Source organism: Neomonachus schauinslandi, chromosome 14 (assembly GCF_002201575.2).
Source record: "Neomonachus schauinslandi chromosome 14, ASM220157v2, whole genome shotgun sequence".
NCBI classification, from domain to species: Eukaryota; Metazoa; Chordata; class Mammalia; order Carnivora; family Phocidae; genus Neomonachus; species Neomonachus schauinslandi.
The window spans coordinates 83,040,598-83,054,151 of NC_058416.1; the positions used below are offsets into that span (position 1 = coordinate 83,040,598).

Below are 13,554 nucleotides of genomic sequence, written 5' to 3' on the forward strand. Positions count from 1 at the left end.
TTATCAGAGTCTTTGTCATCTGAGCCCCAGAATTGTGAGTTTGCATAGAGCTTAAAAAAAACATCATTAATGAACTGACCTCTTAGTAATTTGGTTCCTACTCAGATACCCTTCCCCACTTATTCTAGCATCCATTCTTGCTCATAAGTGACTATATGGCTTTGCTAATCCCTTGTTTTTTTTGAGCAATATGCCCAATATAGCAATAGCAGCTAGCAGTTGTTGATCATCAGGCACTTGAAAATGCTTTACATGAATTATATAATTTAAACCTCATGATAATACAGTTAAGATTAGTACAGTTTTATAGATGAAGGAAAGACAGGGCAGAGAGAAAGAAGTTAAGCAAATTTTCCATAATCATACAGTGCAGATGCATTGGAAAATTGCCAATATTATAAAGATGCAAGGTTTCTTGCAGTCAGTGAAAGTGATGTTGAAATGCTCTAATTAGAGGTATAGTCATTGTCCAAGGTGGATCTGACAAATATTAGAAATCTATAGAAATTTGGTACGGATGTTGGAAGAGACTGATTTGAATGTGAAAGATTAAGAAGAGCACTTTAAGAAGTTGATGATGCTCTCAGATATTTTGCAAAAGGCGTTTGTTTGTGATTCTGCAAAAGTAAAATGGGGAGTTGAGGATCCTTTTTTCCCGCTAGTTTTATTGAAGAAATGTGATTGGCATATTACATTGTATTAGCTTAAGATTGTATAGCTTAAGATGTATAACATGATGATTTGATGTATGTATATCATGAAATGATTACCACAAGTTTAGTTAACATCTATCACCCCATAGTTAGATGTTTTTCCTTGTGATGAGAAATATTAAGATCTACTCTCCTAGCAGCTTTTGAGTATGCAGTATAGTATTGTTATCTGTAGTGCATACTATACATTAACATATCCTTAGAATATATCATTTTGTTATAGTACAACATTTAGTTAGAAAAATTTTTTCCCCAAAAGTCTAATCAGTCCTTCATGTTCTTTTCTTTTTTTGCTTGATGCTCTTTTGATTTGGTGAAGAATTTGCATAGAGTTGTAGTTACAGCGTAAATTTTGCAAAGTAATAAATATCTTTATAACGGTTTAATAGGTGAGAAAGAAGTGTAAATTATTCTTTTTGTTTTTGTTTTTTGCTATTTAGTTTGAAATTTTGTTTCCGTTTTAAGGAGATTATTTTTTTAATACTAGTTATCTTTGTGTAACTAGGACTTTTTTTTTTTTTTTAAGATTTTATTTGTTTATTTGAGACAGAATGAGAGAGACAGAGAGCACATGAGAGGGGGGAGGGTCAGAGGGAGGAGCAGACTCCCTGCAGAGCAGGGAGCCCGATGCGGGACTCGATCCCGGGACTCCAGGATCATGACCTGAGCCGAAGGCAGTCGCTTAACCAACTGAGCCACCCAGGCGCCCCTTAACTAGGACTTTTTTTTTTTTTTTTTTAAGATTTTATTTATTTATTTGAGAGAGAGAGAATGAGAGAGAGCAAGCACATGAGAGGGGAGAGGTCAGAGGGAGAAGCAGACTCCCCACCGAGCAGGGAGCCTGATGCGGGACTCGATCCAGGGACTCCAGGATCATGACCTGAGCCGAAGGCAGTCGCTTAACCAACTGAGCCACCCAGGCGCCCTTAACTAGGACTTTTTTTAAAGATTTTTATTTATTTGAGAGAGAGAGCATGAGCTGGGGGAGGGGCAGAGGGAGAAGCATACCTCCCCTCTGAGCGGGGAGCCCTACACACAGCTAGATCCCAGGACCCTGAGATCATGACCCGAGCCAAAGGCAGATGCTTAACCCACTGAGCCACCCAGGCACCCCCCCCTTTTTTTTTAAGATTTATTTATTTACTTCAGAGAGAGAGTGGAGAGTAAGTGTGCACACCAGTTGGGGGAGGGGCAGAGGGAGAGAACCCTCAAGCCGACTCCCCGCTGAGCACAGAACCTGTTCCATGTGGGGCTTGATCCCATGACTCTGAGATCACGATCCAAGCTGAAACCAAGAGTTGGTTGCCTAACTAACTGAGCCACCCAGGCACCCCGAGTAACTAGGACTTCTTAAAATTATTTATTCCCTTTAATTGTCCAGCTGTTTTCTCTACTTACCTCTGAGCCCCTTGAGGCCAGGAACCACCTGTGACCCTTATCCTCTGGTCCTATATCTAGCGTTACTCCAGAGTTTAAGTCAGTAAGTGTTGAATTCAATAAAATTATGATTGTGAAGACTAGGTAGCAACATGGAAAAATACTTCAAAGCAAAGAGCAGAACACAAAATTAGATGTATGTCGTGATTACTACTGTGTAAAAGTAATTCTGACTCAAAGGCAATACGTTAAAATCAATGGTAGTTTGCATAGATTATACGTATGCATAGTTTGGGTAGGATTATGGATATTTATCTAAAGCCCCAATTTTTGATTATATCTCCTTTCTTTTAGAAAAAAGCCTGTAGCATATAATTCGAAAAGCTCAAGGCATAGAGCTTTTACTTTAAGTTTTTTAAGTTTTAGTTTAAGTTTTTTCTGACTGTAAAAATAACTTACAAAAGTTTTGGGAAACAGGGGTGCGCACCTGAGTGGCTCAGTCGTTAAGCATCTGCCTTCAGCTCAGGTCATGATCCCAGGGTCCTGGGATTGAGCCCTGCATCGGGCTCCCTGCTCCACGGGAAGCCTGCTTCTCCCTCTCCCACTTCCCGGGCTTGTGTTCCCTCTCTCGCTGTGTCTGTCTCTGCCAAATAAATGAATAAAAAAATAAAATCTTTTAAAAAAAAAGAAGTTTTGGGAACAGTTTATTTTAATCTTACTTTTCCATCTTCCAAAAGGCATTCTAAAATTTGGCATATTTCCTTCTCTTTTTTTCTGTGCATGTCTTATAGACTAAAGATCACATCTTCACATTAATTTGAATTCTGTGTGTTTTACTGAACTGTCACTGTATAAGTATTTTCCCTTATTACTAAAAACTCATTAATGTCAGATGGCTGCATAATGTGGGTTTTACTATAGTTTACTTAATCATTCCCCCATTATTAGTACAGTGAATATTTTTGTATATAAATCTTTATCTCCATTTCATATTATTTTCTTAGGTTCATAAAAGAGAAGTTACTTAATCTTTAAGACTATTGATTAAGACTATTGATTTAAGACTATTGAAAATTTTGGTAGGCCAGAAATAAGTATATTAATTTGATTATTAATGAACAGCTTTTTTCAAATATCACTTGACATCTGAATAGTAGAGTTGCGTATGGAAGAAAAATGTTGTCTAGAGACAGCATCTTTCTGGGGTCTGGTAGAGAAAATCCTGTACTGGGAAGGTTGGTGGACTCAAATTCTCCTTCAAAGTCCATCTCTTCTCAGAATCTAGGATTCTCGGAGATTCTGTAACTTCTTTCATAAGACCTCGCAACTTGAAGTTTGCATCACTTTTGCAGATGCATGTTTAAGAACTGAGGTAACTATTGAGAAACTGTTTATTCTGGGAAATTCCCTATTTTGCTTACAGGTGTGTATCTAAAATTTGTTCTTTGACACCTAAACTCATTCTTCAGATAGTTAGGGGAGGTGATAATATCAGTAAGTTTTTGTCTTTTGTTTGTGAGAAGCCTTCCTTTGCTGCTAAATACTGTGGGTAATACTGTTACATTTTGGTTCTAGGTGACCAGACTGCTGTGTGGCAGGCCCTGACTTTGCTGGAAGAGGGATTAACCCACAGCCCTTCCAATGCTCAATTCAAATTGCTGCTTGTTCGAATCTACTGTGTGCTGGGGGCATTTGAACCAGTGGTGGATCTGTACTCCAGCCTTGATGCTAAGCATATCCAGCATGACACCATTGGGTTGGTAGTATATACTCTGAATACTGAGCAGCCAGCTGCACCAGGGTGGGGTCCTTATACATGGAGCACAAACTCTTCAATTTTAGCAGTAGAGTTGTTTCTGTTATTAAGCTTTTTAGATTAAGTAATTCCCCATGATGACCCATTGCAAAGCAGAAAGGTTTTTATATCTTCCAGCATTTAATGGTAATTTTTAAATTTGCACAGTTTTGAAAAGGTAAGAAAATTTTCCCCAGAGATAGCAAACAGCTATACACTTTGAACACTTTTTCTTAGCACACATTGTCTTGAAGTCTTTATTTCTGCTTTGCAGTTGAGATTAACACATGTACTTTATTTGTTGACCTTAGAGATCCTTTGAACTTGTGTTTTGACTATTCTTTATGATGAATCAAGGGTATTTTCTCTATTCCCTTTGGTTCCATTAATCATCTGAGCCTAAGAAAGCATGGCGTAGAGCTTTAGGTCTCCCGCAAAACTGAAATAACTTTGCTCTTTTTAAAAAAAAAAATTGATTCTGTGAATGAGATAATTTATGTGGCAAGATATTTTAACTTTCCTGTGTGCCTATTTCTCTGCTATAATAATTTGAAGTGTAGTTGATACTGGAGGTGGTAAGTATAACACACTTTTTTTTTTCTTTCTTTCTTCCCTTCTGACCTAGCTATCTTTTGACCCGATACGCCGAATCCCTAGGTCAGTATGCTGCTGCATCCCAATCCTGTAACTTCGCACTCAGGTTTTTCCACTCCAACCAGAAAGATGTAAGTGAAAAATATTTTTTAAAAATATGTTCTTGCCTGCTGAATGCACATGATTCAGAGAACATCTTCCCTCATGTGGCAAGCGTGCATGTTGAGGTGCACCATGCGTACTTGCAAGTGCCCTTAGGCCTTAGCTTACCGGCCACATCTTGTTAGGTAGAGGTAAAGAGTTATTTGTGGTTGCTAGAATGGGTGTGTTTAATAGAATCCATGCAGAGGTATAGTTAAAATGGTATTAACAGAGTAGGAAGTGGTATTCCTCTTAGACCTATCTTTTAATTTCTAAGAGACTTTTTCTAAGGGTATAAGAGGTCATAAGTGTTTCTGGCCTGGGATGCAATAGAAGATTCTGCAACAGCAGCTGCTCTTTATTTCTGAAGTTTATACTACCATGCTCTTTGCCAACAGCCAGTGCACTTGTATTTTCTTAGAATTATAAAAATTGACCAGTTGAAGGATATTTCAAGAAACTTGTGTCAATAGTATGTTTTAAAGTAGCAATAACGTAGAGCTGTGTGCCGTAATGAAAGGATGGGATTTGCACCATATTTTTCACTGCAAGCAGACTTGGTCTCCACTTGTCAGTTAAGCAGAAGTTTTATATAGTCTCTAGTCAGTCAACGAGCTGTGCAAACCCACCTAGAACACAGGCGAAAAGAAGGTGAATCTCTAGGATGGTCATTGCCTGCTTTGTTCTCATGTGCTTCTAAAACTCATTGCCTGGAATTCGGCCATGCCAGGTATCTGCCCGTAGTTTTCTGTTTTCATGGTCTTACAGCAACTAAGGAACTTGGCAAGAAAACTGGTTTTTGGGGTGGTTCTTTTATAACTGTAATAGCTGTGGCTAATCTATCTTCCATTGAATTCTTTAGCCTTGTATTAAATAGAAGACAGAGCAGAACCATTTCTGAACAATGGAATATAGGTTTATTGTTGTCAGCTTGCAGTAATTTTGTCCTGACAAGCCTTAGGGGAAGGCCTAGAGGGCTGGTGTAGCAAGGGATGGTAAGCTGTGCATCAGTTGGCTTTTAAGCCCTATTACCCTTCCCCTGTGGTGCCCTTCCTCCAATGATTGGGATCTCTGTTCATACCTTATTTTGTGCCATAGCTCCTGATCAGGGAGAGAAGGAAGTAGGCATCAGCATTTGAACATGCTGCCTGGAAGGTGCTGGCCTGGCTTAGAGATCCAAGGGCATCTCTAGGACCTTGGGTTTCTAAAATATCCTAGCACAAGTAGGCAGTTGAGTTATAAATCTGTGTGTTTGTACTGTGTGTTCAGGTATCTGTGCTTGCCCTTCTCTGTTCTTAAGAAGTTTCACTAAGTCAAGGGAAAAAAAATCAAAACTGTTTCTCAGATCTCATTATTCTGGCTGTCATTTCTGTATTTCTAAGAAATATTTGATTTATTAATGACTCCTTTTCAAAGTTTTATTTCTCAAATAACTCTGAGGTGGAAGTCGGGGGTAAATAAGAGATTAATCCATGCCTGGTGGCTGGTTTTATTCTAGTTTTTAATCATCCAGCATTCTAGAAGCACCATATTGTTCCTGATTTGGTCAATAAGTCACATTTCATATACTATTGAAAATTAACCTTTAATTTTTTCCGCCACAATTATTGTGTCTAAAGAGTTGTTTTGAAAACAAAACACACCCACCCCAAAACAAAACAACTCAAGTTATTGTTACAGAGAAAGGAGATCCTCAGGAATGATTTGAGAGGGTATTTTGTTCTCAGTGGCTTTTTTTTTTTTATCTTCGAAGTTTTGCTGATGCATGTGTAGCAGGAGTGACTAATTGGTCTGAATATAGGTGATGCTGGACCTGATCATTTTATTGATCTGGGAATAGGACTCTCTGCTTGAAATTTATTTTTATTACTACCAAGAAGAAAGTTTATTTAATCTTACTGAAGTAAATAATCTTTAGGGAGCCCTAGAGGCAAAAGCAAAAACCAATACAGCAAGGAAAATGCACCTTAAACCTTCATGCCTAGCTTGAGTCCCAAAATAGGGAACTGGAAACTGTGGGTGTGGACTGTTTCCTATAGGAATTCGAGGATACGAAAGAGCATGATTTTAGTGTTGCCTTGTATGTGTTAAACCTTCTGATAGTATTAGATACATCTCTGGAAAGCTAAAGCTCTATGTTCTATGTCTTTTATTCTTGGTAGTTTTTGAGATCCCCAGATGGTTTTTTTCTTGAGTGACTGATGTATTTCAATTCCCAACTTGCTCTTTGAAAGAACATTTTTACTCCTTAACTGGAAAATCCAGTGTTCGGTTTGTAAGGCTTTGTGCTATGGGATTGAAAGTTATATTTGGAAGGTCTACACAGGGATTTTCTTTCTGGAAAGGTCATCATTGTTGCTGTCATCTTACTTTGGAATAGATTTTTACAATATGAGACTTAGAGCCAGATCTTCTTATCTCCAAAAGTTACTTTTTGGAAAAGTACTTGTTTGTACTTTAAAAATAATTTCCCTTTAAAAGTCTGTTCTGGTATTCATGAAGATGATCATTCAGGGTTTGATGTCCATCTATTTTGTTAATTTTTACAGTGACCAGGGTTCATTTCAGGAATCCATATGGGATATAACTAGCCTCATGGTGCACTAAATGAGTAGAAATAGGTACGGACAACATTCTTTGATATTCAAAAGTTTTTAAAGTGCCTGTGGCTTCCGGTTTTGCCTGCAGTTCCAGTAGGGGTTGTCTCTTCAAATTGTAGACCTCTCTCATGCTCAGTCTTACTGCAGGATGCCCAGGCCCTTTTCTAGCTCTGCAGTGATACTTTGCTGCAGCATTAAAGGAGGACTACCTTAAAAACAGAAGCCAGAGAGCTGCAGTTACCTTCTCAGTTTGCTAAAGGACTACATTCCCTTTCTGTTGCCCCTTGTTTTTCTTTTTTAAAAAGTTACTGCCTTTTTTTTCAAAAGTGGTATTCCATGGACCACTCAGAAATTAAAACTGCCTCTATACTTTGTAAAGCTGAGTTCTTTTCTTTAATCAGCATATTTTGGAGCTGTAATTGAGAAATTTGATTGGAATCCCCAGAAGTCCTGTTTTTATCCTGATTAATTGCTGGATCATTATGTTCCTAAGCAGCTGGTTTTTTCAAGCTGTAAGTTTGTGTTGCAAGGGCTGATGGTAAACCTTGCTTTTTCCAAGCCAAGAGGCCATCGGATAGGCATGTTGTGTTTAGAGTATCCTGGCCTCTTCTTGATGGGGCATATCACTGTCCTTTAATCAGGCTAGAAGGTACACTTGAGCTTTTTCGGATAGTCCTTCTTTAAACCTGCAGGATCACAAGTAATCTTTTTAATTTTCTTGTGTCCGTCCGTCTTTAATTTCTCCAGATACTGCAGGCAAACAGCTCGCCGAGGTGTCCCATGGGGTTTAAAAGCCGCATCGAATGCAGTTGAATTAGCGCCCGTGGCGCAATCCCGCGGCCTGAAATGAACCCTGCAAGGCTGTATATCAGAGGGTATGTTGTTGACTATTGGCCTATTTTCCTACTGGGCAAATAATTCAGTCGTAATGGAGATGGGGGCAGAGCTGACTGAGGCTGTGTAAAAAGACTGGCTTTTCTAGAAAGGTTCTTTGGGGCAGACATCTACTTTGAGCTTAACATTCCTTGGCCCAAAAGGGTACCCTTCTGACTTCTGATCCTGATGGCATAAGCCCATACCCATAAAATGTTCTTCCCTGAGATTTTCTTCTATTGTGCCAGGATTTCTGTTGACAATTCTTTTTCTTGCCTCTGTTCACAACATTTCATCTGTACATATGTATTAATCTAAAATTAAAGCGCATTTGGTGAGTGTTCCCTTCACTTACTTGTTCATGGAATTTTCCAGCATAGGTCTTATGTAGTTTGGATGGACAAGAAACCTGGTTCTTGCAGTCTTTCTGTCCTCAAAGTGGAGTCTGATGAATTCTTATGGGTCTTTTGTTTGTTGTCTTCTATCCTGATATAATGCATATATGCCCTGTTTGTGATACATAGTACTCAGAAATAAACAAAACCAAGGAGCAGCCTGTCTTTTTTCTGGAGGCGGGTAATTCTTATTTGGGTTGGTGGTGGGGTGGTTATATTATTCTGGTGTTTTTGGAACCTTTGTATAAAACACAATTTATCTTAGATGCAGAAAAACATGGAGTAACATCCCTTCCACAATGGCACTAACAAACTGATGTGGTATCACAAAACCTCCAGTCCTACTGAACTGAAAGACATAACTGCTAAGAGAAAGTCTCTGTGGTAGTAGCAGCAGCTGGGTATTATTAGTAGTAGAATTAGTAAAGTACACATATGACTCTGGTATAGGAAAGAAGAAAAATAATGTTTTTTAAAGCTGATATTCTACTTGATTACCTTTAAAGATTAGATTTCACATCTTACTTAATTTTTAGTTTGAGAGTTTTGTTTTGCCTGGCAAAGTTTGCCTTCATTGTCTGATCTGTGAAATATTTATACGGAGGTGATGTCTTTCCTTCCCAGACCTCAGAATATATTATTCAAGCTTACAAATATGGTGCATTTGAGAAGATCCCAGAGTTTATCGCTTTTAGGAACAGGCTGAATAATTCTCTTCATTTTGCACAAGTCCGTACTGAACGGATGTTGTTAGACCTTCTACTTGAAGCAAATATGTAAGTATTGCACAAGAGCTAAAAAGGAACTAAGGATTAGATCAGAACCTGAGAGCCATTAATGGGCTCCTGGGTGGTAATAGCAGGCCTAGGCTAAGGAAAAATGGGGGAAAAAAAAAGAGAGAGAGAGAATGAGAGAGAGGAAGTTGGTGGGAGCAGAGAAGAAAGGGGAAGTGACCCAGGTCATGTCGTGGGGAATGACGGGCGCTACCAGCAACACACCATCTCATGTCACGTACACAAGCCAGCCACCCCACTCCATGTCGTGTTTAAAGGGTTTCCCTTCCCCTGTTAAACATGGGATTTCAGGAATTAATGTTGATCCACTTCCAGATGCTTTCTCTTGCTGTGTAGCAGGCCAGCATGATATGGGCTTGGTTCTGTGTCATCTTCTGTGAACCTTTACTTCTTAATAGTAAATCTTTCTTCCTCTTTCTTTTCCTTTCTAGTAAAACAAAGTTGTGGCTAATATGTTTTCATGGCTGTTTTACTATTGAAATAATAAATAAATTTTCTATATCACAGATCAACCAGTTTAGCAGAAAGTATAAAGTCAATGAATCTTCGGCCAGAGGAAGATGACATTCCATGGGAAGCCTTGCGAGACAACAGAGATTTAAATGTTTTCTTTAGCTGGGATCCAAAAGACAGGTAACTGGAATTAAACCCCAAGTATTTATTTTTGAACAATTAGGATGAATCTAAGAAATACAGAAAAAAATCTCTTTTTTACACAAATAAAATAACATGGTTATTGTAGGGATAAGAAGGTATAGGTAAGCCAAATGAAGAAAATGACTCTCACTCCTATGTTGGATTGCTGGCTAATCTAAAAATTAGATTTTCCTTCATAGCATACATGAAAAGAGGTTCCAGATGGATTAAAGGTTATGTGCTAAAACCCCTTAGAAGTTCTACAAGAAAATTAAAAAAAAGAAAGAAAAAAATAATTTTTTTTTTTTTTTGAGAGAGAGAAAGAGATAGCATGGGGGTTGGGGGGCGGGGGGTGGGGGGGGGCGGGAGCAGAGGGAGAGGGAGGGAGCAAATCCCAAGCAGGCATCACGCCCTGTGCAGAGCCTGACGTGGGGCTCAATTTCAAGATCATGACCTGAGCTTAAATCAAGAGTCGGACACTTGGGCGCCTGGGTGGCTCAGATGGTTAAGCGTCTGCCTTCGGCTCAGGTCATGATCTCAGGGTCCTGGGATCGAGTCCCGCATCGGGCTCCCTGCTAGGCGGGGAGCCTGCTTCTCCCTCTGCCTTTCTCTCTCGCTCTGTCTCTCATGAATTAAAAAAAAAAAAAAATCTTTAAAAAAAAAAAAAAGAGTCGGACACTTAACCGACCGTGTCATCCAGGCACCCCTAAAAAATATTTTTAAATGGTTAGGGAAAGCCTTTCTTAGCATTACATCAAACCTGGAAACATAAAGGATTTGGTCTCTGTAACTATTAACCTTCTATATAGAAGTAAATTTGTTAACAAGTTCTAAAGGTATGTGGTAGATTGGTAATTTTCTTCATATAAATATCTTTCACATAAAGGGAGACTTTTTTTAAGTTTTTTTTGTTTGTTTTTTCAGATTTTATTTTTCATTTGACAGAGACACAGCGAGAGAGGGAACACAAGCAGGGGGAGTGGGAGGGGGAGAAGCAGGCTTCCCACAGAGCAGAGAGCCCATTGTGAGGCTCAATCCCAGAACCCTGGGATCATGACCTGAGCCAAAGGCAGATGCTTAACTGACTGAGCCACCCAGGCGTCCCTAAAGGGAGAATTCTTAATAAATCAGTAAGAAGAAGATAACTAAAAAACAAATTGGACTTAAGAAATTCAAAGAGATGCACCTTACAGTGATAAAGATTTTTTTTTTAACTATTGGACAAAGATAAAAAAAGATTAATACTTGTGGTCAGCAAGGTTGTGGGGAGAGAGGTTGTTGCACATTGACATGGAGATAAAACTTTATATAACCTTTCTATAGAGAATTTTAGTAATCTGTATGAAGATTGAAAATTCCATATCCCACTTAATTCAGCAGATCACTTCTAGGAAAGTACAACCAAAGGCAGTAAGTGCACAAGCATGCAGAGATATGTATACGAGGTAGTTCTGAATATACATTTGACCCCTGAACAATGCAGAGTTGGGGTCTGACCCCTTTGCACAGTTGGAAATCCATGTGTAACTTTTAACTCACCAGAAACTTAACTACTAAGATCGTACTATTGACTGGAAGCCTTGCCTATAACATGAACAATTGATCAGCACATATTTTGTATGTCATGTGTATTATGTCCTGTATTCTTAGAATAAAGTAAGCTAGAGAAAAATCTGTGCGTAAGTAGACCCATTGCAGTTCGAATCAGTGTTGTTCAGATGTCAATTGCACTATGATTTGGGGATCGCCAAGACCACATTCAGTGATTTGCTAGGACTCATAATTAATCTATAGTTGTCTTCACAGCTAAGGTTTATTATAACAGGACAAATGATAGGATCAGCAAGTGAAAAAGACATAGAATCTGGAAAACTCCATGCACAGACTTCTAGTGCTCTCTCCCTCCTGTGTTCCTAGCAGCAAAAAAATGCAGTGATGTGTGTGCAGCATTTCTGCCCAGAGAAGCCCATTTGAGATTTGGTGCCCAAGGTTTTTACCAGCTGGTTATGTAAGCACCCTCTGTCCATCATGTGTCAACATCCCAGACTCCCAGAAGGAAAGCAGGTGTTCACCATAGACCATATGGTTTGTACAAAAAGCCTAGGCATAGTGAGCCACTGTTATCATGTAGGGAATGGTTGGGGTGCCCAGTTCCTAGATATCAGCTAAAGATCAACCTTGCAAGCTGGCCCTTCTAAAGATAATAACCTCAAGGTTTCTATGTTAACTCTTTTCTGCACACTGTCAGAAAAGATGTTGTTTGCAAAATAGTATAAATATTATGAACCCATTTTATTTAAAACATGTCAAATTATATAAATATTTTTAGTTGCAGTTTTGTACATCTGTATTGTAAGAGTCTGAAAGGATTGATACCAAGCTTGTTAATATTGCAGGTGTTTGGTTTATCGCACATTTTTCTATTTTTCAGTTTTCCGTCATTTGAAGTTTTTATATCGTGTATTTTGTTGAAAATGCATGATACAAGAATTTTCAACATTTTCAACAAAATACATGATAAATATTTTGTTATCAGAAATCTCACTGAAGCGGAAAAATGACCTGTTAGGTAGGTTATCATTCCCCATTTTATTGATCCTGAATTGGGGACTTGGGTGATTGGGTTTATCTGAGATCATTCAGCTAGGAGATGAGCACCAGGACCATTCAATGGCATCTTGCCTGATGGAAGTAAAGCTTAAAAGATGTAAAGGCAACACATTGAATAAAATGGATGGTTTGGTTCTTTTTAAGGGACGTTTCTGAAGAACATAAGAAACTTTCCTTGGAGGAGGAGACCATGTGGTTAAGAATCCGTTCCTTAACATTGAGGCTGATCAGTGGACTTCCAAGTCTAAACCACCCCGTGGAGCCAAGGAACTCGGAAAAGACCACTGAGAATGGTGTGTCCTCCCGGATTGATATTCTTCGTTTACTCCTTCAACAGCTGGAGGTGGCCATGGAGACGGGAAAGCGATTTATTGAGAAGGAAGTTCAGGTATCATCAATATGTGTTTACCATCAAAGCTGCAATAACCTATGACTGTCTTTTTAAAAATAGGAATTTGGGGGTGGATGAATAGTAAAGAACAGTATTTTGTCCCAGTTTATGGCACCTCTAGGAAAAATCTGATTTTATAGACTCGGGAATTACAGAGGCTTCCTCACTATCCAAACTGGATAGCGAGGAAAAGCAAAATAGCTTTATTTGTAATGGTAAATACCATTAAAAATGGTATTTTTAATAGCTGTCAACGAACCAATACAGAGTTTCTGTTTTCACCATAATGATTCAGTTGTTAGTTTAGTTAGATCAGTGGTTTGCAACTTAATCACTGAGATAGACTTTATCCAATAGTTATAGTCCCCTGTTTTCTTGTTTTATATAAATTTAGATGGATTTAAAGGACATTACTTTTTCCCCTTTTTTCCCAGTATCCTTTCCTTGGTCCTGTACCTACCAGAATGGCTGGATTCTTTAGTTCTGGCTGTTGTCAGTGTCAGACCAGTTCTTTTTATCTTGTTAGTGATATTTATGAGCTGGACACCAGTGGTTTAGGTAAGTATACATTTGCATGAGTGTATTTACTAGGTCTTTGTCTTTGAAAATTTAGTAAATGTAACAGTTCACATATT

The 13,554-nt window shown here is 38.6% G+C and overlaps 1 protein-coding gene across 1 annotated transcript in view; it reads left to right on the forward strand.

Moving 5' to 3' along the window:
• NAA25 (N-alpha-acetyltransferase 25, NatB auxiliary subunit) overlaps window positions 1–13,554 on the forward strand; it is a 72,712-nt gene that overhangs the window by 43,597 nt on the left and 15,561 nt on the right. Inside the window, exons 14-19 of the mRNA XM_021698481.2 lie at window positions 3,666–3,846; window positions 4,511–4,610; window positions 9,113–9,264; window positions 9,790–9,915; window positions 12,673–12,916; window positions 13,354–13,477. Coding sequence (XP_021554156.1) covers window positions 3,666–3,846; window positions 4,511–4,610; window positions 9,113–9,264; window positions 9,790–9,915; window positions 12,673–12,916; window positions 13,354–13,477 — 927 coding nt within the window. The remainder of the gene's footprint in view (window positions 1–3,665; window positions 3,847–4,510; window positions 4,611–9,112; window positions 9,265–9,789; window positions 9,916–12,672; window positions 12,917–13,353; window positions 13,478–13,554) is intronic.